Source organism: Typha latifolia, chromosome 4 (genome assembly GCF_019914945.1).
Source record: "Typha latifolia isolate L0001 chromosome 4, TyphaL0001v2, whole genome shotgun sequence".
Lineage (NCBI taxonomy): Eukaryota > Viridiplantae > Streptophyta > Magnoliopsida > Poales > Typhaceae > Typha > Typha latifolia.
The window spans coordinates 16,843,926-16,867,436 of record NC_133089.1 but is presented as its reverse complement, the minus strand read 5'-3'; the positions used below and the strand labels follow the sequence as shown (position 1 = coordinate 16,867,436).

At 39.7% G+C, this 23,511-nt stretch overlaps 4 protein-coding genes and 1 long non-coding RNA gene across 7 annotated transcripts; 4 read left to right on the top strand and 1 right to left on the bottom strand.

Annotated features, from left to right (window-relative positions):
• The first annotated feature begins 1,470 nt into the window (after positions 1-1,470).
• LOC140786750 (alcohol dehydrogenase-like 7) lies at positions 1,471-7,949 on the top strand. Of its 3 annotated transcripts, XM_073135378.1 has the most exons (13): positions 1,471-1,548; positions 2,953-3,213; positions 3,313-3,522; positions 5,640-5,675; positions 5,756-5,892; positions 5,980-6,032; positions 6,154-6,473; positions 6,606-6,688; positions 6,794-6,869; positions 6,953-7,017; positions 7,114-7,209; positions 7,413-7,571; positions 7,668-7,949. In XM_073135378.1, exons 4-13 carry the CDS (start codon positions 5,642-5,644, stop codon positions 7,806-7,808), a joined length of 1,164 nt encoding a protein of 387 aa, XP_072991479.1. In that variant the 5' UTR covers positions 1,471-1,548; positions 2,953-3,213; positions 3,313-3,522; positions 5,640-5,641; the 3' UTR covers positions 7,809-7,949. The 3 variants fall into 3 exon arrangements, with proteins under 3 accessions (XP_072991479.1, XP_072991480.1, XP_072991478.1); XM_073135379.1 differs by lacking the exons at positions 1,471-1,548; positions 2,953-3,213; positions 3,313-3,522 and having other exon boundaries at positions 5,449-5,675; positions 5,986-6,032; XM_073135377.1 differs by lacking the exons at positions 1,471-1,548; positions 2,953-3,213; positions 3,313-3,522 and having other exon boundaries at positions 5,449-5,675.
• Positions 1,531-2,870, bottom strand: LOC140786752 (VQ motif-containing protein 9). The gene has a single exon (XM_073135380.1). The coding sequence runs from the start codon at positions 2,623-2,625 to the stop codon at positions 1,876-1,878; it is 750 nt and encodes a 249-aa protein (XP_072991481.1). The 5' UTR covers positions 2,626-2,870; the 3' UTR covers positions 1,531-1,875.
• Positions 7,950-8,616: 667 nt separating the features above from the next.
• LOC140786755 (uncharacterized) lies at positions 8,617-11,450 on the top strand. Its single transcript, XM_073135384.1, has 5 exons — positions 8,617-8,779; positions 9,895-10,290; positions 10,362-10,444; positions 10,532-10,613; positions 11,182-11,450. Exons 1-5 carry the CDS (start codon positions 8,738-8,740, stop codon positions 11,233-11,235), a joined length of 657 nt encoding a protein of 218 aa, XP_072991485.1. The 5' UTR covers positions 8,617-8,737; the 3' UTR covers positions 11,236-11,450.
• Positions 11,451-13,960: 2,510 nt separating this feature from the next.
• LOC140786756 (uncharacterized) lies at positions 13,961-14,355 on the top strand. Its single transcript, XR_012108698.1, has 2 exons — positions 13,961-14,071; positions 14,144-14,355. It is a non-coding gene; the product is annotated as an uncharacterized lncRNA (long non-coding RNA).
• A 1,887-nt stretch (positions 14,356-16,242) lies between these two features.
• LOC140787482 (ATP-dependent RNA helicase DEAH11, chloroplastic-like) lies at positions 16,243-23,388 on the top strand. The gene is made up of 3 exons (XM_073136413.1): positions 16,243-17,216; positions 17,733-20,883; positions 21,993-23,388. The coding sequence occupies exons 1-3, from the start codon at positions 16,416-16,418 to the stop codon at positions 23,204-23,206; spliced, it is 5,166 nt and encodes a 1,721-aa protein (XP_072992514.1). The 5' UTR covers positions 16,243-16,415; the 3' UTR covers positions 23,207-23,388.
• The last annotated feature ends 123 nt before the right edge of the window (positions 23,389-23,511 follow it).

Here is a 23,511-nt window from a genome sequence, read left to right as displayed (position 1 = left end):
AAAACTAATTTGAGTTTCTATTTGATACCTTATCATAATATTATGTTAATTGGAGTTTCTAACTTTACTTTAGTATGTATACCTTACAATAGTATCAATCCCTATGATCCAGATGCATATTACTAGATATACGGTTGGATGGCAAAGTTATTTCCGCCAAAGATTCTCTGATATTTGTTATGTGTTAATTCTCTTCGATCATTCTCATCAAAAAGCTTCCCGAAATCGAGGTACCGGAGATTGTCACTGTCTTTATGTTCGAAATGTACTGCTTGGCGTCGGAGATAAAGCCAGTTTCGTGGTCAGGTTGTGCTTGATTCCGCAGTATGCATAACTATGGTCAAAATTACGATTCTCTTTTCTTCTTGATAAGGATCAATCTGTGGTCATTATGTCTTCGATCCAGCGAGATGGTAAGAACAGCAGAGTAAGAGAAACACATTAGGGAAAGCATTTGCTCTGAATTTAGTATGAGATTTGAGAAGAAGCACCTCCAAAATATTCAGAAAATTGCAGTGAAGTACTAACGATGGAGTGTGCTGTGTGCAGGACGTATCTACAGTAAGAGGATATGAGCAGCAAAACAAAAGTATTGGATGGGTCAGACGAGCAATAGCAGCATCTGTTCAAGATTCTTGGTGGTTGCTCAGAACGTGGTGTGGTTCCCACGGTACGTACCTCCTCTTCGTCATGCATCGTTTTGGTCTTATCTCCTCTTCCTTCCTGATCAAATGGTGGGTAGACCAACCAAGTTGTAATGCTATTTGACCATCCAATTATTCGATATCGTAAGCAATTGGTAACCTTTCTTGGTACAACGTGAAAAGTGACGACTCATCTGAATAGCGTAGGAACTTATTAGGAACTACTGTGTGCCTTGTTCAGTACTCCCTTTCCTCAACTCTATTCACATGTGGGTGGATAAAAGTTGATAGTGATGATCAGTCTCTTTCTTTAACCTCACGGATTAAAACGATGGGGAAAAGGCAAATGAAACTTGAAGATGGTTCAATTCATACTGACAAGAACACAACTTAGGAGGGACAATAATTACTCCCTTTTATCGTATAGAGACAGAGTTGAGCAAGCATCCCTGTTCTTAGATTCTTCCATTAAAAAGTAATCACAAAGTAATCATTTATCATCATTTTCTTTTCCTTTTCTTTTTTTTTTTTTTGATTTATCACTATATTTAAAGCTACACAGGTTGATCTTGCAAGCTTCTTTTTTTTCCCCCGTTTTTTGTGTTTAGGAACTTCCCACAGATAATCCATTAATATCTAAATCAAAGAAAAATAAGTGTCTTAGTCATAAACACTGGTCCAGCATGAGATAATAATTCATTAATGCTTGCATGTCCTAGCTAATTCAAGTCAGAGTCAATGCCTTATATGATAAATGGATTCACTTCGCAAGATCCAGAAATATTTACATAAATGGTAGAATGTGGAAATTTTAAACCTTTAGCAAGAAACAAGTGACTCAGACATGAAGCCGATAACAACTTCTTAGCATTGGCAAGAACGGGACTTCAATCTTTAACTACAGGTCAATTCTTATTTCTTTACAATAAGCATCAAATCTAAAAAGTTCTAAATCTTCTCAAGTCTTTCAGATCCATTTACAACATTAGCATTCTTCTTTATAAGCATCAAATCTCTTCCAATAAGATCTTTTTTTTTAAAAAAAATTGCAGACTAGTCCTCCAAAAGCTCGTATTTACATTAAGACCTGAATGAGAAGTCCAAAAGGACTTACGATATGGAATCAAAACCCTAACAAATCTCCAATTAAAAAGATGACCTTTTTACCTTCCCTTTAGCTTTAGCTAATTAGTTGATCAAAAAACAAGGACGCATCTCATGCCTCTCCTCCCTACCTCGGGCTCGGCATCGGAACCCCGGGCGACGTCGGCAGCATCATCATCATCTGGTACGCCGTCAACGGCGACGGGAGGCAACCGAACCCTAGCGGCGATGTCGGCGGCGGCAGCACCATCGTCCCCGCCGTCGGCGACGGTGCCACCGCCGAAATCCCACCGCTGTGGAGTCGGCGCATGTACGCCGAGATCGGGGACTCCGCGGCGGCGCTCACCGCCGGTAACGGCGGCAGCGGCGATAGAAGCGGCCGCGTCCAACCCACCACAGTCTGCGGTGGCGGCCGTGGCGCCAGGCTGGCTAGCGGCGGCGGCCGGATCCGGTGGAGGCGGGAGGTGACGGCTGTACCTGCCGGAGGAGGAGGTTGCGGACCCGGCGCCCTTGCCGGCGCCGGCGATCGGATCTGGCCGGTGAGCTTTTGCACTACGTCGCGGAAATCGTTCTTGTCGATGTTGTAGACGGGAGGCTGCGGCTGCAGCGGCGGAGCTACCCCGCAGCCTCCGCCGCTCGCCGGCGGCGGAGGAGCCGGCCTAGCAGGGCTAGGGTTTGGGTTAGAGTTTCTGGAGACGGGCTTAGATATCTTATAAGACGCCTTATTGAGCGACTTCAAGGATGTGGAGATAGAGCTGGAACAAGCACTACTATTAACGGGAATAATATCAGCACTATCGGCGGTAATAGGGATAACTTTGTCGGCGGCGGAGGTGGTGGTGGTGGTGGTGGTGGAGGATTGTGAACTATTCTCCATTGTTATCCGCACCACTGGGATCTTGCCTAAAAATGGATGAAATCTTATGCTATCTAAGGTGAGATGGATAGTGGTCTAGATAACTATTAATACGAGTTTGGTAGGTGTGAATTGCATAAATAGTATTCGGATTTTTAATGAGAGAGAGAGAGAGAGGGGGGGGGGGTCTAGAAGATTATGTGGAATTATGGATAGTTAGTGCTTGCAGTAATGGGCCTCACATTGGTATAATAAAAAACTTTTTTGCAAGATAACTTGGAAATTATTTCATCCTATACGGTTTAATGTTCCATGTGATTAATAAATCTAAGATTTAAAACTTTCTAGGGTTGTTTTCAAACTTGTTCACATGAGACGTGGTGCCCATGTAGAGCAAGAGGAGGAGTACGGCGGCCAAAAACCATCAGAATAGTTACAAAATTTAGGGTCTTATTCGAGAATAAGCTCCAAACCGGGATAAGATTACTCTCTTATCCGTCGTAACTGTTTCGTTATCCGTCAAAAAGGTCGCATTTTGGATTCAGAGACGACAGGTAACGGATAGCTTCCCAGGGATAAAGAAAAGACTCGTGAGCAAGCCTTCATCTCGTAAGTCGTGCACATTTTTTTTTAATATAATTAAGAGAAAATTAAAGATGCCTTTGACCGGAAAGCGTCCCTTTTGACCGAGCTTTTATCGTGCTTTAGAAACGTTGGATGATGATCAGACGGCTATCACACCGACGATGACAGGATCCGATCTACTCAACGGCTATGATCGAATCCGTATACCGAACGAGGACAAAATTGTGGATGCCACGTCGTTTTCTGGATCCGCTGCAACGGACTGCCTACTGGAACATGATAATAGCTGACTCAGCTTCTTGCACGTGTCTGGATGATTGAGGAACTTAGCAGGTATTTTCAAAGCTTGATGCATGATTAGTGATCGTATTAACTACTAATAAATATTTTAATGAGATTTAACCTCGAATTCTACCAATGGAGGTGAGGTATCGATGCTTAATGAACAGTCCTTGCACGATTAGAGCAAAAATGAAGGATGCTAATCTTTAATAATTAATTGTCCAACAGTAACCCTTGCACGTATAATCCAACAAGTTAAAAGACATGGAGAGCAAATCTGGGGATAGAAAAATATCAAATTAATTATCTCTTCCTCAGTTGATACAATTTTTTCAAAACATATCTAAAGACTTTTCATGTCCACTTGTGAGGAAGTAGACTAAATGGCAATTAAGACAAACTAAGTGGATGATATAATATGTTTAATTGACTAAGATAAGGTTAATATTAATGAAAGTTCCAGTTGTTTTTAATGCTAACATTTGAAGCATTTTGACTTGTTCAACCTAAAGCCTAACTGATTACTTTGGTTATCTAACAATATATAGATATAGGACTTAGTCAAGATAACATCATAACTTCCAAAATACTTAGGTATATATCTTAGGGGGTTAATTTACGATAACTTTTCCTACCAGCATTGTGGCCTAAATATTCAAACATGTTAATATTTTTGTCTACTTTATGATCAAATGGATTTTTACCAACTAGATTTTTTATTTTTCTCAAGTGATGGGATATGCCAATTAATTTAGCTCCTAAGTTACACTTATCTCTTTAACCTTGATTACATTAAATGGGTTTGAAAAATTGAATGGTTGGTTTTAATATTTTTAGTGGTATTGTTATTACCTGACATAAAAAAAAGTAATAAGTTTAAGAGCTTTTGTATATTATTTATAGTAGATTGATGAGGAGAGGAAAGAGTAGAGAGAAATTTATTTTATTTTTTTTGAAATAACAGTTGATTAAACTTTATTAGTAAATATATATTCTCATTTGGTTGAAATATAAGATAATTTATGAATAGTGTCAAGAGAAAAATTATATTTTTTGGGTTAATAAAATCTTGACGTTCTCGGCTATTATTTTGTATCACTTTCACCCGTAAAAGATAAAAAAAAATATATTAATAAGATACACTCTTAAACTATTTAAATATATCGATAAGCCTCGTTCATCATACTTTATTATAAATTTTGATATAAATAATCTTAAAATTTTAACTCATTTAATAAATATGCAAAAATGCCCCATCTTTCCTCCATATCATTTTAATATCTTCTCTAGTAGCCTCTAAGACTTCTCTAACATTAAATTTTAAATTAATCTTTTTTAATTACTTCAAATTTTAATTTTAATATGTGAGAGGAAGAAAAAAAAATAAGAGTATTTTTTGTCTATCAAAGTAGTTAATTTAATTTTTAATATACTTTTTTAATAAAATTTATACTCGAAGGAGCTTAGTGATATAATTAGATAATTGAGATGGTGAATGTGTTAATATTTTTTTTTCTTTCTTATAGCCGAGGAAGTCAAAGTGTACCCTTATGTTTTTTAAATGTTCAGTTATAATACTATGATGGAGAGTTTTCTACCTTATTCTTGGAAAAAAATTAAATGATCTCTAACTTATATATAAAAGTCTCTTATTCTTCATCCAAACTGTGCATTAAATAATTAGATGGATTAGAAAATGAGAGATTAAGAATGGATTTAAGCAGGTTGCCTCCTAAACCCATTTTTTAAAACTAGTTTCTGAATACAAAATAAGTTTTAAGGGAGAGCTTAAACTAATTCAAACAAAAAATAAAAGCGAAAGCCCATTGTGTCCTACGAATACAGGCCCTATATTGGGCCAGGCTGAGATATAATTAATATGAAAATTGTCTTGTTAATTACTATTTGATTTATTTATTTTTTTCCAAAAAAAAATACTTATAATTAATTACTCTCCGAACCTAACACATCGACTAGTTCGTTGGCCACTAAAGATTGCCGTCCTACAAATTAGCATCTCAGCATCTTTCACCCCCTCACAGCACTCCAAGGCTCCAAGTCTCCAAGTCTCCAAGATCCAGCACTACTTATATTATTTTATGTCGACTCTTCTTGACTTTCTAAACCAACTCACCCACTTCTAACGTTCAAGAGCTCTTGGTTTGAAGCAATGGAGGAAGCCCCAAAGCCCATCAGATGCAAAGGTACGAAAATCTCAATTTTGGGGGGTTTTTTGTTTTGTTTTGTTTTGCTTGTTGATTGATTGGTGGCGGTATGCATACAGCGGCGGTGAGCAGAGCGGCCGGGGAGCCGCTCCGCATGGAGGAGGTGGAGGTGGCGCCGCCGAAGGACTACGAGGTCCGCATAAAGATACTGTGCACCTCCCTCTGCCACACCGATCTCACCTTCTGGCGCATGAAGGTAAGCCTCTTCCCATCGTTGGTTATCCATCGGACGGATGTGATGCGTCTTCTCCACCGTGATCTTAATTCATAAAGATGACTCTAGTCGCAGGATTCTATTGCGATGTTCCCCGTAATCTTTGGCCATGAAGCTGTCGGGTAATTAACCTCCTTTTTATTTATTATTTATTATTTATTTATTTTTTGTTGGAAAAAAGAAATTCCAATTATCTGCCAAAAGGGGTGGTCCTTTTCTGATAATATGTTGGGCGAGTGACAGGGTGGTGGAGAGCGTCGGGGGACGCGTGGAGGACGTAACAGTTGGTGATATGGTGGTCCCCACATTCCTGGCACAGTGCGGCGATTGCGTGGACTGTGGATCGGATAAGAGTAACATATGCTCGCGGCTACCCTACCGGCCGGGGATGCCGCGCGACGGGACCTCCAGATTCACCGACGTGATGGGCGCGACGGTCCACAACTTCATCTCCGTGTCCAGCTTCTGCGAGTACACGGTGGTCGACGTGGCACACATCGCCAAGGTGGATCCGGCCATCCCACCCGAAAAGGCTTGCTTACTCAGCTGCGGTGTTTCCACCGGTGTGACTCTTTCCCTTTCACAATTCTTTTTTTTTTTTTTTTGGGGGAGAAAAAACCTCCTCTTTAATCTTTATGAATTATTTGCAAATTCCACCTTCTCTTTATATATATTTATATTGACAATTGATTCAGGATTAGGGGCTGCTTGGAAAGTGGCTGCAGTTGAAGCTGGTTCTACTGTAGCTATATTTGGGCTGGGAGCTGTCGGATTAGCCGTAATTTTTTAATTATCATATCCCTAATTATAAATTCAATTGTATTAAGAAAAATATATATATAACAAATTGATGATAAGATTTAAGCTGATAGCTACTTGACAGGTAGCCGAGGGTGCGAGGATTCGTGGAGCTGCTAGGATAATTGGTGTTGATTTGAACTCGGATAAATTCGAAATCGGTGAAATCACCGTGTATTATCAAATTTGTTTTAATTTAATTATCTTTGGCTTAAAATTATGATTATTAATTTTTTTTCCTCAGGGAAAAAAGTTGGGATGACTGATTTCATTAATCCTAGAGAAATTGGAGAAAAATCAGTTAGCGAGGTATAATCTAAATCTATTCATGCATTATGTTCGAGATTTAAGATATCTTTGTTGCAGTGTAATTAGAGTAGATGATTTATTAAATTAACCTTGCAGGTGATTAAGGAGATGACTGATGGAGGTGCAGATTATTGCTTCGAATGCATTGGATTGGCATCCTTGATGTCTGAAGCATTTAGAAGCTCCAGATTGGTCTCTCTCTCTCTCACTCTCACTCTCTAAAGAATAAGAACATAGAAAATGGATTGCTTTTTTTTGCAATAAGTTCTATGAGTTCAAAAGGAAATCAAAACTATTAGTAGCTCATATAATAACACATACATCAGGATTAAAAGATTTTGTCTACTTTGCGAAATAATTTCGATACTTTTATTTTATATTTAATTTGCATGTAGGGTTGGGGGAAAACAATAATTTTGGGCCTCGACGCGCATGGATCAATTAGCATACCATCTCATGAAATATTACACGGAAAATCGGTTATAGGTTCGCTATTTGGAGGTATCAAATGTAAGACAGATATCCCAATTCTAGTGAAACAATATTTGAACAAGGTGAATTTTTCTTGCCATCTAATGTTAGCTAATTAATTAGAATTTTTTTTGTTGTTGAAATAAATTTTTTTTTAATTTTTTTATGTGTGTGTGCAGGAGCTTCAATTAGACGTCTTTATAACTCATCAATTGGGCTTCAATGACATCAACAAAGCATTTGAATTATTGGAACAGGGGAAGAGTCTGAGGTGTATCATTTGGATGGATAAAGAGAAAGAGAAGAAGATTGAGATGTAGTTGCTTATTGTAAACGATGGTAAATTTGTAACAAACTCGAATTTTGGGATCTCCTCTGGGTTGACTAAATCACTGCCAATATATATTTCAACTAGGAGTATTATTATGCTTGTCAAATAAAAAGTTTCTGCACTTGTATAATCTTAATTCCTGTTACAGCCTTTATGTCTTATTGTGGGAACTAAACATTCTCAATTTTAAGTGTATAAGCCATGTTCATTTGTGAAATAAGAGTAGAATAGTCATAAGAATAATAGAGCTAATACTAGTAGAAGCTATTCTGATATTTAGTTCAGTACTAGTATAAGGAGTAATTATTAAATTGGCAGTGACATAAAACTGATACGAAAGTATTAGGAATTTGTGATGTTTTAAACTAAATGACAAAAATACTAATAAATCGGCGAGAAATAATATTTCAAAATTTTTTTTCGTATTATGCGCGTATGCAGGGTTATATCTTGCACTAATTCCATACCGTGTGAGGTTCTAACCTCGGGTATATGGTATGCGGGGCTAACTTTAGAGAGGAGATATTAACTGTAACTAATATAACTAGTACTTATGCGTTGTATCTCAAAAGAGAAAATAATAATCTTGAATTATTAATAAATGAGTTTTAGAAAGTTGTATGAAATAAGATGAGAGAGAATGTTAAATTAGTATACTAGAATAATGTAAGACATTGTTTAGTTACTCTACTAGAATAAGTCTATTCCTATTCTATAGGTGAACGGAGGCTAAGTGTATATATAAAAGCACACGTAATTTAAATAAAAGGTGCAACTCGGGCCTTGATAATTGGGCTTCTTTCTTCTTTTAGGCCCAGCCCATGAAGACTTGTATCTCTTTACTCTCGCACTGCGGCGAGTAGCAAACCTCCGCTTCATCTCGTAGCCACGATTTCGGAGGTCACGAGCTCGCACGCCATGGCGGAAGATGCGCAAGTGAAAACCCTATCCCTAGCCGAGGCATGAACTCTCTTCGTCTCTTTCCCGTCGATTGATCGCTTACACTTTTGGGCTCTCCTTGTTTAGTCCCGTTTCAAGTGATCATTCTGCACATGTATATCGATCTGCTAGACAATTTCGATCTGTTTAAATCTTTTCGGGTGATGAATCGGCGTTTATCTCATCAGATCTGATGATTTTTGTCTACTTTATAGTTGCTTATTCGGTGGATCTTGTAGATTTTGATGAAGAAATTAGTTAACTTTGTGGAACTTGATGCACCTACTCAATACACGCTGTAATTTCGAACGATTTAGTAGGTGTTAGGATCATCCTTTTCCTAATTGTGGTAGGATTACATGTAAAAATACATGAGAGCGGCGTATATTAGCAGTCCTGCCATGGATCTGCGTATGCTGACCGTTGTGGTGGGGAACAATATGGTAAAATTAGCAGTTTAGAAATAGATGGTTGTTGTTCTTTTGATCATTTCTACACAGGATACTGTTGGAGAGGGAGGCTCAGTTCCTTTTCAAATGTTTCTGTTCTATGAACAGATTATTTGTAAGTTTAAGCACCCCAGGTGCGTAAAGCTTCTTGCTTTTTATGGGCTTGTGCTTGTCATGACGCATCAATTTGACTGAGAATTTGGTCGTGGTTTTCCATTCTGAAACCCTCTGGTGATGTTGGAGTAATTTTGTGGCCCAAAGTGAGTGGATATAAGAGAGACGGAAAAGGTTTGTAGAACTGATGCCTTCAGGATTGTGGCGTATTTGCCTGGAAGGTTGGCAAATCTGCAGGCCTTGTTTAGTTTAGTTGCTTATAAATTTGACTAATCTTCTTCAAGTGTGATGCATTTGAGTAGCAATCTTTGTTAAATAGGATGGAATTGTTTTGGAAGTTCTAGGCTTCTAGCCCTCATATTGGAAGTTTGATTGATTTAGTATGATATAGTGATATACTTAAATAGCACAAACCAGTTGTGTTAAAATGGAACATTTCATTTTTCTAGATTTCAATTATTAAGTACTTTCTTTCTTGTATTTTCTCTAATTGGTATTAATAGTATTGATGCTTTCTTCATAACGGATCTGCTACACTTATTGGACACTTAAATTGAATTCCATCATGCACAGCAATGGTCGCTCCAGGAAAAAGAGGAGCAGCCAAGTAACAGCGAGGTCTCTGTTGGGGAAACTATTGAGGACAAGAAACCTGGCGATACAACTCCTGAGGAAGTTGTCAGTAAGGAAAACAATGAAACTAATACAATTCCTGAGGAAGTTGTCACTAAGGAAAACAGTGAAACTGATGCGACTACTGAAGAAGTTGTCACTAAAGAAAATGATGAGACTGATGCAACTCCTGAGGAAGTTGTCACTAAAGAAAACAACGAAACTGATGCGACTCCTGATGAAGTTGTCGCCAAGGAAAATGATGAAACCCCTGTTGCAGATGAGACTATTCCTGCTGTAGAGGAAAACAGCCAAACTCCCGAGCAAGATGATTCTGAAGAGAAGCCGGAGATAAAGGTATGGTTTCAGCGTTTAGTATTTGACAGATATTTTGTGCTGTTGTTAACAAAAATTCTATGCCTATGTAGATTGAAACAGCCCCGGCAGATTTTCGCTTCCCAACAACAAATCAGACGAGGCATTGTTTTACCCGCTATATTGAATATCATAGGTATGATATGCCTCTTGTAAAATTTCTGCACCTGTGGCCTTTGATTGATAATTGTTATCCATGACTAATGGTGATGGTCTGGTCTAGGTGTGTAGCCGCAAAAGGGGAGGGTGCTGCTGAGTGTGAAAAGTTTGGTAAATACTATAGGTCACTTTGCCCAAGTGAATGGGTATGCATTCTTTTATACCTTAGTACCTTCTAAGACTATATGCTTAATTGCATTTTAGTATATTAGTAGTTTAGTACTTCTATATATGCCAAATTTGATATATGATTAGTGAAATATACCTGGTACTTTTCCTATGGCACTTTGGACACAATATGTATGTTCCAAAACTACTCTGATGCTTACATCTTTGTTCCGTAATGATTAACCACCTTAGATTTTGAACCTCCTGGGCATTAGAATTCAAATGATTTGAATTACTGGAGGTCAGCGGGACTTGCAATTTGGTGGATATTTGTGTTGTCATGTTAAAATTCCAATTAAGAGTCAGTATGCAAATATGCAAGTATCAGCAGTGTGATCACTGGTTTCTTTCTATGTATATCTGAGTCTACCAAATAATTTGTATTATTATTCCCTTTGCTCATGAAAAATACAAAGGCCTTTATTAGTTACCCTATCATAGAGAATCTTATCAAATTTTCTTAAAGGTAAAGAGTAGTAAAATTACATTGGTGCAATGCTACTGTACCTTGATCACTATTAATCATATGTTCGTTTTCTTTGGCAGATCGAGCGATGGAATGAGCAACGAGAAAATGGGACCTTCCCTGGTCCTTTGTAGGTGAACAAGTCAATATAGATCTCTGCAACTTCCTGCATCGACCTTAAGGTTCGGGAATTGACAGTTATCTAGACTGAGGGACTACTGAGGCTGTTATTCACAAAGTGTATTAAATAAATTATTTTGGCTTGTTGTAAGCTGAAGAAAATTTTATGATTCTCTTTGGCAAAATAAGCTATGCCATAATTTTTAAACAGATACCACTATTTCTCCAACTTGCCATGAAGTAGCTGAACTGCGCATTTCAGGTGCATGGTGAATGTTGCAACTGCCAGGTAAAAAAAGGAGAAAGACTCTTAGTTGGTCTGCCATCAGTTCCTTTTTTTCCTCAGGTAAACAAACTCATGCTATCTTCTTTGATAGTTGATATAATTATTAATAACGGCTTCTTTGCTAATTACAAGACTTGGAATAGAACCTTCCATGTTTGCTTCCTGTGGCATGAGTAACATTCTGATGCTAAGATCATTATTTTAGTATGATCTAATATGACCCATTATTATTTTCCCAAGCTGTCATTAACTGAAATTAGTTAACGTAATCTCTTCCTTAACCATTGAACTGAAAGCCACTTCATGAGTTACCTGAAATTCTATTATCTGGCCCGCCAAAACTAGCATACAAACCCTGCTGTTTTCGTTGGTCGGTGGTCAAGAATTTGAGCTGCTATCTCCATGGAAAATAGACTTAATTTGGATCAGCCACCTTTCTTGTCAAAGAGGAGGAATTTGAATGCTTGGTCGTCAGATTCTCTTTGGATTGATGTAGGTTCATACTTACTTCTCATGCGTATCGTATCATTCTATCCCCATTTGTTTAGCTGATAAGCCTTCTTATCTTTGGGCTACCGAATGGGAAGTGTTAGCTTCAACATATATCAGAGATTGATTTCATATCTCAAATTAGTGGGCTTCACATTTTAGTTGTTTGACTTCATAACTCATAGATCGATTTGCTGTCTAAGTTGCAGGTAGTATGTCATTCCGTGATTATCGTCGTGATGGCCAGTCTGGTAACAATTAATCGTATATTCTGTGTTTGTTTGCCCTCTAGAGCAGCCTTTAAATTGATCTTGAACATATCAATTATGCCGGTATTATATATAGGCATATTAGGAGCATTCTGCAGCATAAAGTGAATTTGAAGAAGAAAATTAGATCAGCAGGAATGAGCTTCCAGTGCATCAAATCATTCCAGAATCTCTTAGAACAAGGAGGAAACATATGATACACTAACTTTAACCATCATATGTAAACAAATTATTCTCAATCAAAGTTTAAGATGCAATCCTAATATCCTATCAAATTCTCTCTTGGTTACAATTGAAATTAGGACAATATCCACTTGGCAGAGGGCTTTTCCTTCATAGTCCTGGAGTGCAGCATGTCACCCATCTCCTTCTTCCTCTTCTTCTCCGATCCAGTGATGAGCTTAAACAAGTGCATCGCTTTCTTCTTTTTCTTCTTCGTCTTCTTCTTGTCCTCCTTCTCCGCTTCCTTCTGCTTCCTTTTGTCTTCCTCTTTCTCCTCCGTGAACGCAACAGCCAAGGACCTACTCTTGTTCAAACAAGTCACCTTCTCCATGAACTGAGCAAGCTTAATGGAGTCGTCGATTTCTATGTGAGGAGGAGACGCCATGGATGACAGGTTGGAGTCAGAATAATAAGGAGAGGAAGAGGTGGTAGAAGAAGAAGCTGAGATGTGAGAAAGCCTCTCTCCAAGGCAATAAGGACACACCCCTTTGGACAACTTGTGCTCTTGGTGCTTCTTGCACCTCTCCTCCCACTCCGATTTCCTCATCTCTCTCTCTCTCTCTCTCTCTCTCTCTCTCTCTCTCTCTCTTAAGAACATATATATATATATATATATATATATATTATATTAGGAGCAGAGGAATATTTCTTTTTCTTGCTTCTAAGTTGCTTCCACATCTACTAATCGTGGGCGTTTGATCACGATTTTGTTTTGATCAGTGAACGGACTTCATCGTATATGCCCACCACTAAAAGTCTCCGTCAAATGGGCCCACTCGGCCTACTAATAATAATTTCCACCAGCTCCTCCAATAGAGCTCGACTTGTACCACAATTAGGTTGCCTCTTAAGTCGTGCACACCTGGCCAGGCCTCATGTTGTAGCGACTAGCGAGTTGGAAAACCAAATCCTATATTCTTATATTTTTATTCCTCTTTCCTAATCAATGATATAAAAATTTTAGTTAGAAAAATTAACCCTGATAATTTTCCCATTTACTCACCTTCAAGCTTTGTCACCATCTTGGGACACCTGTTTTGCTTGCCAAACACCTATCTATCAAGTTGACCTCTCTTTTGAACACGCACAAGAATGTTTGACGTAGATTTAATAAATGTTAGGGGCCTTCAAAAAAAATAAAAAAAAGTCCAAATGGGATTAGTTTTTAGTAGACAAATAGTAAGATTAGAAAGCGAGGGATAAGGGAGACAAGTATGAAGGATGACACGTCATGAGGAAGTCATGCAATAAAGAAGTCGTACGAGGCACACGTGTTCGTTATTTTTTTTCCTTTCAAACATCCACGTGTGACACTCTACTTAACTCCTAAACTGTACTATATTCTACGTCATCAAAATGAAAAAAAAAACAATAATTTGTGGAATTTTGACCAAACTAGCCCTCCCGAACTTATTTAGGCATCTTCAAAATAAATATAAAACTAGGTGGATTTGATTATTTTTTTAGTTCACTTAGAATCTAAGTTGTGTCCAGTTCGATGACTTATATAAGTTTAAATAATAATTTACTTATGAGTTGCAGCTTACACAGGTCGTTGGCTCGCTCCGTAGTTTTATTGACATGGTAAAATTCAGTTAATTCTATATTTAAGTTTGAAGGTAAACTAAATATATAATAATTTATTTTTTTTGGCAGAATATAAATACTCAGAAACACCCTCAAAGGCGGGGAAAGAAGAAAGGACGAGGAGAGAATAAATGACGTCCACGTTTCCACTTCTTCCATAGACTTGTTTTTTTGGGTTTAGATTTAAAGAGAACACCTGTACTACATTGTTGAATTTAAAAGATCCGGAGAAATTTTTCTAACAAAATTTGAGAATATGTGCTATTCTCCTCACTATCCAACTTTTTATCCTCTTTATCCAACCTTGCCTAGTTGGTTGCCTTCAGCTCTCGGCCCACCCAATTGGGCCTTGAGCTCCAATTCGAAGTTTCATTCCAGGGCCTTGACTTAGTCAACGTTCAGATTTCTCTTCTTCACTCCAAGGCCCATAAAGTGCCCACTAGAGCTTAAGGCCCATAAGGCCCAATGATAGCAACAAGAGCTCGTTGGGCTTAGCCCAGTAGAATAAGTTGGGCTGGGCCCATAGTGATCCTTACTCTACCTGCATGTGGCCGAAGGATTAAAAGAGAATATAGAATTCAAAAGCTAACATGACAACTGGTAAGGCCAGCTGTCAAGCCGTGAGGATATTTTTTTCGAATGGAAGAAATCCAGTTGTCCAACGGCTAGTTGGACTCCTTCTGGCAAAAGGAAACCCGAAAGGCCCGGAGTTTCCCAACGATCATATTCGTCCCGAAAGCAGCCGTCTGATCGTGATCTGACGGTAGGAGACTCACGTATTAACCTTATCTTCACGGTACTCCTCCTCCTTTCGAGACGCGTTTAACTCAAGTAAGACGCGTGGACTCGTTGGACATTCAGAAAACTTTCAAATCGAAACCGACCACTGTGCATCGGACGGCCACTTGTCCACCGCCTTAAAAACGATCCAACGGCTCAAACAATCTCCTATCATTACTAATAGTTCCTTATTTCAATGACCACATTACCCTTACTTGCCTATATAAACACGCCTCCACCCTCTTCTCTTCTCTACTACGATCTCAAGTCCTATAGATCAAAACCCTAGATCGAAAACCCTACTCTCTCTCTCTCAGATTTTTCAGGAGTTGTGATGGCTTCCTTCCGCTTCCAGATCCTTGCCCTAGCCATGGGATTCCTCGCCATGAGCGCCTTCGCCCAGGCTCCGGGAGCGGCCCCGATGCCAGCACCCAAGGCGGCCCCAATGCCAGCGCCCAAAGCTTCCCCAGTACCCACACCCGCACCAGTCTCGCCTGCGCCTTCTTCCGCCTCTCCGGCCCAGGCGCCGACCACCGCCACCCCGCCGTCCTCCTCTCCGGTTGCCTCCCCTCCGGCTCCCCCCACCGCTGCCACTCCCGCCTCCGCCCCCGGTGCCACTCCCAACCCTTCGATCGCCGGAACCCCGTCGGAGCCCCCCTCCACCAACGGCGCAACCTCCATGCCTCTCGCTAGTTGGATATTCGCTGCCGGTGCCGTCGCCGCCGCGATTGCCTTCTAGATCTGATGGATTTGTTAGATGATCTCTGAGTCGTTTGATTCTTTATTGGACGGTGGTCGATAAATTTTTTTTTTTTTTCGTTTTAGGACTTTTGGAGTTTATCTCGTTATTATATGGGTTAGTAGTCACCATTCTTTATTGTATTCTTTTATCTTTTGGTCGAGAAGAGAATGTGATACAGATTATGTATTGAATTCTTTATCCTACAGTACTACTTTGGTTATCTCTTTGTATAGAGATCTCAGTATTTTATCATATAATTTGATTATTGTTCGATTTAATTTGTGTTTGTGTAAGCACGAAATAGCCGAAAACAAAACTTTCCGGCCCTGTTATGCCCATCAAATAGCTCGGCCCGCTAACCCCCACCCGGTTCTAGTTATTATTCATTACCTTCAATCAAGTATTCATATTCTAAATTATATGATCATCACAGTAACTCTCTGATCAATATGAAAATAAAAAGAAAGATTTTGATACACATGTGCAAATTTTAGGAATTTAAATAAAGCAATTTTAAAAAATGAAAAAAAGAAAGCAAGATTTAAAAAAAAAAATTTGAAATTCTCGAAGGAAACTCTCTCCGGAAAAAAGAAGAAGAAGTCTCTTAAGTAAAAAGGGGATTCTTGTCTTTTTCTAAACTGATTCGCAACAGTGGTTGAGAGCTTGCTCGTGCCCACCAAAACTTTCCCTTTCGCACTTCTCTCGCTCTCTCTCTTCTTTCTTCCCTCCCTCCCACTCACACCGGCTCCTTCCAACCTCCTCTTCCCCCAAAACCCCTCCAAACCCTAAATTCTAGGGTTAGGGTTTCACCCCCAGGGGATGAGGAAGGGATACTCACACTACGATCGCCGGCCGACGAGGCCATTACGGCCGCCGGACCAGCGGCCCCTCCCCAACATCAATCTATGGCAGCCGAGGCCCAAGTCCAAGCCGTCGTTTGTCGTCCTCCTCCTCCGCCCAAAATCCACGGCGAAACCCCTCTCCTCTTCAGATATCAAATCCCTCATAGCCTCGTGCCCTTCCCCGCCGGAGGAGTACTCGATACCCTCCTCTGGCCGCCTTGCCGCCATGCTTTTCTTCCACCGGAAATCCGACGCCATCGATGATTTTGTCTTCCTCTGGAGCCGCCGCCTCGACGGAGACCACCCCATGACTCCGAGGCTCGAGCCATCCGATCTTGCGGAGGACGGGAGCCGCGTCCGTGCTCTATTCTCCCGCCACGTTGGTCGCCTTCTTGAATCGGATACGGTGCGGCAATGTGAGGAGATGATTCACAAGGTGGGGGTTGAGATCAAGAAGGTCTCGCAATTGCTCCAACAAAGGAACCGACTCGTGAAATTTGGGGAGCTCCAGGATAGGAAGAATAGGTTAGAAATGGAGAGAGAACAAATGGAATGCAAGTTGGAGGAGTTCAGGGCTGCCATGGAGTGTCTTCTTGCTAGACTCCGTAAAGAGAGGGGGAAGAAGGAGATGGAAAAGGTTGAAATATTCAACCTTGGGCATGAGTTGGATTATGGCAGGATTCATGGATTGATGATGAGGGAGTGCAGAAGGCTTGAGGATGGATTGCCAATTTATGCTTGTAGAAGGAAAATTCTGAATCATATTTTCTCTAACCAGGTACGTGATTCAGCAAGGTAGAGAGATATATCTTTGTTGTGCTCTTTAAATTATTCTTTATTTGGTCAAAGATTCTATCCTTTATGTTTCTTATGTAACCGATCGTACTTGATAACATTTTAAACTGGCTGCATGTATACATAGTTGTGGGTTTAGGTTCTGAGTACATCTTTCAGAATTAGGTATCAATGGAGATTGCAACAAATTTTGCATTTCACAATTAGTGGTCTCATTCATTTTACACTCTCTTGAAAAGAAGTTTAATTGTTGCATATTCATGCGAGTTGGAGGAGTTCAGTATGCTCTATGCGCAGGCCTGTTGCACTGGTGCCTTGGATGCATAAAGTTATATGACATGGAAAATCATATGTTCTTTCTTATTGTGATATATTTGATCAAGGACGCACTTCAGTTGTTCTCGTTGCTCTGATAAGCAATTCTTTTTAAGTCAGTATGGGCAAATGGAAGCATATTAGTTTGAAAACTATATTTATTCTCTATCATTGCTTTTCGTAGGCTATTGTCTTAGTGGGAGAGACTGGATCTGGAAAGAGTACACAGTTGGTTCAGTTTCTTGCTGACTCAGGACTAACTGCTGATGGGTCAATTGTATGTACTCAGCCTCGCAAAATTGCAGCCATGTCTTTGGCAGAAAGAGTTGGGGAAGAAGGTAATGAGTGCTACGCAGATGATTTTGTGATGTCTTATCCCACCTATTCATCTTCTCAGGAGTTCAGGTCGAGGATAGTATTTATGACAGACCATTGTCTCCTCCAACATTGCATTAATGGTATGGGTTTGGCTGGCATTTCATGTATAGTTGTAGATGAAGCACATGAAAGAAGCTTAAATACTGATCTTCTTATGGCATTGATCAAGAAGAAGCTGATTGAAAGCTTAGATTTGCGACTGATTATAATGTCTGCCACAGCTGATGCAAGCAAACTTGCAGATTACTTTTATGGTTGCCGTACCTTTCATGTAATGGGGAGAACCTTCCCTGTGGAAATTAAATATATTCCAAGTATTTCTGAAGATCCTTCTTTTTGTACCATTCTGAAGCAGATTTCTGGTAATTATACTTCATATGTTTGTGATGTCATAAGAATGGTGAGGATAATTCACAAGATAGAGGAGGATGGTTCTATACTTGCATTTTTGACTTCTCAAGCAGAAGTTGAGTGGGCTTGTGAAAATTTCACCGACCCTGCTGCAGTGGTTCTGCCAATGCATGGAAAGCTTTCTTCTATAGAACAAAGTCGTGTTTTCAAAAACTATCCAGGGAAAAGAAAAGTTATTTTCTCCACTAATATAGCAGAGACTTCGTTGACCATTCAAGGAGTGAAATATGTAGTTGACTCTGGCATGGTCAAAGAAAGCAGGTTTGAACCTAGCAATGGCATGAACATCCTGAAGGTTAACTGGATTTCTCAAAGTTCTGCTAATCAACGAGCTGGACGAGCTGGTCGAACAGAAGCAGGAAAATGTTACAGACTATACTCTGAATGTGATTTTCATTCAATGGAAAGGCATCAGGAGCCTGAAATACGCAAAGTTCATCTTGGAACTGCTGTTTTGAGAATCCTTGCTTTGGGTATTAGGAAAACAGAAGACTTTGAGTTCGTAGATGCTCCAAGTCCAAAGGCAATTGACATGGCTATCCATAATCTTGTCCAATTAGGCGCTGTTACTCATCAAGATGATGAATTTGAACTAACTAATACTGGTCGATCTTTAGTTAAATTAGGTGTTGAACCGCGGCTCGGCAAAATCATTCTTGATTGTTTCAGTTATGGATTGCGAAAAGAGGGTCTAGTTCTTGCTGCTGTTATGGCAAATGCTAGCAGCATATTTTGTAGAGTCGGTAGTGATGAGGACAAATATAAAGCTGACTCCCTCAGGGTCTCATTCTGCCACAAGGATGGGGATATATTCACTTTGCTCTCTGTTTACAAGAAATGGGAGGAGGAGCATGATAGTAGAAGTAAGTGGTGTTGGCAGAATAGCATTAATGCTAAGTCCATGAAGAGGTGTCAAGAGACTGTAATGGAGCTTGAAAATTGTCTTAAACATGAACTCAACATTATCATTCCGAGTTATTGGTTATGGGATCCAGATGAACCGACTTTGCATGATAAATCACTAAAGAGGATTTTACTCACATCTCTTGCAGATAATCTTGCTATGTTTTCTGGATGTGATAGACTTGGTTATCAAGTGGCATTGACAGGCCAGAATGTCCAACTTCATCCTTCAAGCTCATTGCTTGTGTATAGCAACAAGCCAAATTGGGTAGTATTTAGGGAAATCTTGTCAATACCAAATCAATATTTGGTATGTGTAACTGCAGTGAATTATGATGACTTCTATATGATCCAACCTCCTCTGTTTGATGTTCAGCAGCTGGAGAGCCAAAAGATGCAGATGAAGGTGATTACTGGAGCGGGCAATAGCTTGCTTCGAAGATTTTGTGGCAAGTCAAACCAAAATCTGAGGAGGATCCTTTCACATATCAAAAAAGTTTGCATGGATGACCGTATTGTTGTTGATATTGACTTTGACCATGGCGAGATTCAGGTATTTGCTACTGCAAAAGATATGGAAAAGGTGTCTTCAACTGTTAGTGATGCCTTGGAATGTGAAGCAAGATGGTTAAGAGATGAGTGTGTTGAGAAAAGCTTATTTCCTGGCAGACCTGGTAGCTCTCCCACCATTGCTTTATTTGGTTCTGGAGCTGAAATTAAGCATCTAGAGCTTGAAAAACGTTATTTAACAGTGGAGATAATCCATCCAAATCATCATGCTCTTGATGATAAGGAACTAATTTTCATGGTGGACCAGCGCGTGTCTGGTATAGTTAATGTTCATAAACATGTAGGGACTGACCGGGAGGGAGCAGATGCAAGTAAATGGGGCAAGATTACATTTCTTAGACCTGAAAATGCAGAAAATGCTGTTGCCATGCTGAATGAGGAAGAATATCATGGTTCCATTCTGAAAGTGCTCCCTGTCTGTACCGATGATCATCGAGTGTTACCATTTCCTGCAGTAAGAGTCAAAGTTTCTTGGCCACGAAGACCTAGCAGGGGAATTGCACTTATTACATGTGACAAAGGGGAAGCAGAATTTATTGTTAGGGACTGCTCCAATTTGGAAATTGGGGGCCGGTATATAAAATGTGAAGTCAGCACGAAGTATGAAAACTGTGTCTTTGTAAGAGGCCTTTCGAAGAATGTATCTGAGACTGAATTGTGTGATGCTTTTCATCATGCAACAAATAGGAGAATCCTTGACATTCACTTGTTGAGGGGATTGCTGGGCATCACTGACCCCTCGATTACAACTTGCAGAGAAGCACTTGTCAAAGAAATTTCTGCTTTTATGCCTAACAAAAAGTTTCCTGACCAAAATTTCCGTGTTGAGGTGTTCAAACCTGAAGTGAGGGATTATATGATGAAAGCTTCAATCACTTTTAATGGCAGTCTGCATCTCGAGGCCGCGAAAGCTTTGGATCACCTCCAAGGGAGAGTGCTCCCTGGTTGTCTCCCGTGGCAGACTATACAGTGCCAGAATGTGTTCCACAGTTCTGTATCCTGTCCGTCCCGTGTCTACTTTGTTATCAGTCAGCAACTTGATTCTCTGCTTCAATATTTTCGACGCCAAAAGGGTACGTGCATATGCCCATTTAGCAAATGTCTCATCTACATATAACCAAAAAGAGAATATAAAATGTTTATGACTACAATACCATATAGTTATAACATTCTTTTACCTAATTTCTTTTATGCTATTGCATTATATTGCTTGTGCATTGATCTGCTAGTCAATTCTCCTGAAGGCCATCCTAGTGGATGAGGCTCCCGTGATGCAAGGTTTGGAGCCAAGATGTATACATCGTTGCCTTCATTAATAAAGGCACTGTTTCCATGACTTAAATCCATGACCTCTTGGATGCAAGAGGCAAGTTCTGTTGTTGCACCAAGTGGTACCCTCTAATTAATTCTACTAAACAAGTGCGTTATATTGTCATTCACCAAACTTCTATTTTGGTGTTTGGTAGTGACATGCATATAGCCTGACATATGATCTTCATTCTATTTTGAGCCCTTAAATTATGATTTCTAATAAACTTACAGATTCTTTAAACTTGCATATTTATGATTTCTAATATTCTTAGAGATGCTCTAAACCTGTAGAATGATTTATTTGTGCTCTTAAATTACTCAAGTAAAGCAAATATTCCATGCTAATGTTTTTGAAAATTTTAACATTATATCCCTTTGTAGTTATCATTGGTAAAATACACTTTACCTTGAAAATGGATGTATGTAACTTCTTTCTAATTGAGAAGCTGTTCTTTTCGTACAGTGAAACTATGCATGTTAGCATCCATTGTGATAATTATATATGAGAAGTATATCAATTGGGAGTGGATAAGTGCATTATACACTCGGCATGTATTTGAGAAGGAAAACTGCGTCTATACATATAAAGTATAACATAATAGTCAGTTTTTCGTTTATGGATTGCATGGAGTATCATTTCAAGGGACGAAGATTGACTCATATACAGCATCTTGACATCCACTTCAATTAAGTGGATGTCAAAACACATTCTCTCAATCTTCAATGGAAAAGAAAGAGGAAAGATATAAAACTTTTCTTTATATTAATTTTTCATTTGACACAATAGATGCTACATTTTGAATTACACAAAACCTCACGGGCCCTCATTATTTAACCTAATCTGTTATTAACTGCTGCATCACATGTGCAGGAGTCTCCTATAATTTGGAAAACAATGAATACGGCTCTTTTCGAGTAAAAATTTCTGCCAATGCCACAAAAACTATAGCAGATTTGAGGAAGCCTCTCGAACAGCTAATGAAAGGCAAGACTGTAAGACATCCCAATCTTACCCCAACAATGATGCAGCTACACTTGTCCCATGATGGCATTAGACATTTGAAAGATATTGAACGAGAGACTGGAACCTACATCCTCTATGACAGGCAAAGCCTTAATTTTAAAGTCTTTGGCCCCCCGGGGCAGGTGTCTGTAGCTGAGGAGAAATTGGTCCAGACACTTCTATTCCTTAATGAGAAGAAGCTACTCGAGATTCGTCTCCGGGGTCGCAACCTCCCACCGGATTTGATGAAAGAGGTGGTTAGAAGGTTCGGACCAGATCTTCATGGTTTGAAGGAAAAGGTGCCTGAAGTTGAGTGTACTCTAAATACCCGACGCCATATCCTTTATGTTCGAGGAAGCAAGGAGCAGAAGCAAACAGTGGAAGAGTTAATCTCAGAAGTTGCAATATCCATTGATCATACTGGGTTGGTTGAACAGACATCAGAGGGCTCATGCCCTATTTGCTTGTGTGAGCTAGAAGAACCTTACAGGCTCGAAACCTGTGGGCATAATTTCTGTCGGGCCTGCCTGGTGGATCAATGTGAATCTGCCATCAGATCACGTGATGGTTTCCCGCTTTGCTGTGTTAAGGATGGATGCAAGAAGCTCATCTTCCTTGTTGATCTGAGGTCTCTGTTATTGAGCGAGAAGCTAGAAGAACTTTTCAGAGCTTCTTTAGGTGCATTTGTTGCATCAAGTGGCGGAACCTACCGATTCTGCCCAACCCCTGACTGCCCGTCTGTGTATCGGATAGCTTCACCGGATGCCGAGGTCGGACCTTTTGTTTGTGGGGCTTGCACTGTGGAGACATGCACCAAGTGCCATCTGGAGTACCACCCATTCATATCCTGTGAAAGATACAAGGAGTACAAGGAAGATCCAGACCAATCTCTACTTGAATGGCGCCATGGAAAGGAGAATGTAAAGAATTGCCTTTCTTGTGGGTATACAATCGAGAAGAGTGATGGCTGCAACCACATTGAGTGCAAGTGTGGGACACACATCTGCTGGGTGTGCTTGAACATTTTCAGAAGCAGCGACGAGTGCTACACTCACCTCAGGTCTGTGCACCAGTCCTACTGACAAACTGAGTGAATAGTAGATGTATATAAATATATGTAAGTATGACATGGGCAGGTATATTTGTGCATTATATACATATATAGGCTTGATCTAACTATGTAAGCGTGGACTCATAGTAGGAAGACTGCTTCCTAGCTTTGTGCATATTAAGGATATCTGCTTTGGAGATCGATCTTTATAAACTTGATCCTCTCTCTCTCTCTCTCTCTCTCTCTCTAAACAGTATATCTGAGCCCTTTCTAGAGCAAGATGGAAGATCAATACTCTTTATGAACTTTTTGATGAATTCCCAACCACATGGCTGA

What these genes read in the sequence shown, in the direction of transcription:
- LOC140786755 (XM_073135384.1), top strand. Translation starts at nt 8,738, where the DNA reads ATGGCGGAAGATGCGCAAGTGAAAACCCTATCCCTAGCCGAG. An exon ending in AAACCCTATCCCTAGCCGAG is followed by an intron (nt 8,780 to 9,894) that starts GCATGAACTCTC and finishes CATCATGCACAG; the next exon opens with CAATGGTCGCTCCAGGAAAA. An exon ending in CACTTTGCCCAAGTGAATGG is followed by an intron (nt 10,614 to 11,181) that starts GTATGCATTCTT and finishes TTTCTTTGGCAG; the next exon opens with ATCGAGCGATGGAATGAGCA.
- LOC140787482 (XM_073136413.1), top strand. Translation starts at nt 16,416, where the DNA reads ATGAGGAAGGGATACTCACACTACGATCGCCGGCCGACGAGGCCATTA. An exon ending in ATCATATTTTCTCTAACCAG is followed by an intron (nt 17,217 to 17,732) that starts GTACGTGATTCA and finishes TGCTTTTCGTAG; the next exon opens with GCTATTGTCTTAGTGGGAGA. An exon ending in ATATTTTCGACGCCAAAAGG is followed by an intron (nt 20,884 to 21,992) that starts GTACGTGCATAT and finishes TCACATGTGCAG; the next exon opens with GAGTCTCCTATAATTTGGAA.
- LOC140786752 (XM_073135380.1), bottom strand. Translation starts at nt 2,625, where the DNA reads ATGGAGAATAGTTCACAATCCTCCACCACCACCACCACCACCACCTCC.
- LOC140786750 (XM_073135378.1), top strand. Translation starts at nt 5,642, where the DNA reads ATGGAGGAAGCCCCAAAGCCCATCAGATGCAAAG. An exon ending in TCACCTTCTGGCGCATGAAG is followed by an intron (nt 5,893 to 5,979) that starts GTAAGCCTCTTC and finishes AGATGACTCTAG; the next exon opens with TCGCAGGATTCTATTGCGAT. An exon ending in TGGGAGCTGTCGGATTAGCC is followed by an intron (nt 6,689 to 6,793) that starts GTAATTTTTTAA and finishes GCTACTTGACAG; the next exon opens with GTAGCCGAGGGTGCGAGGAT.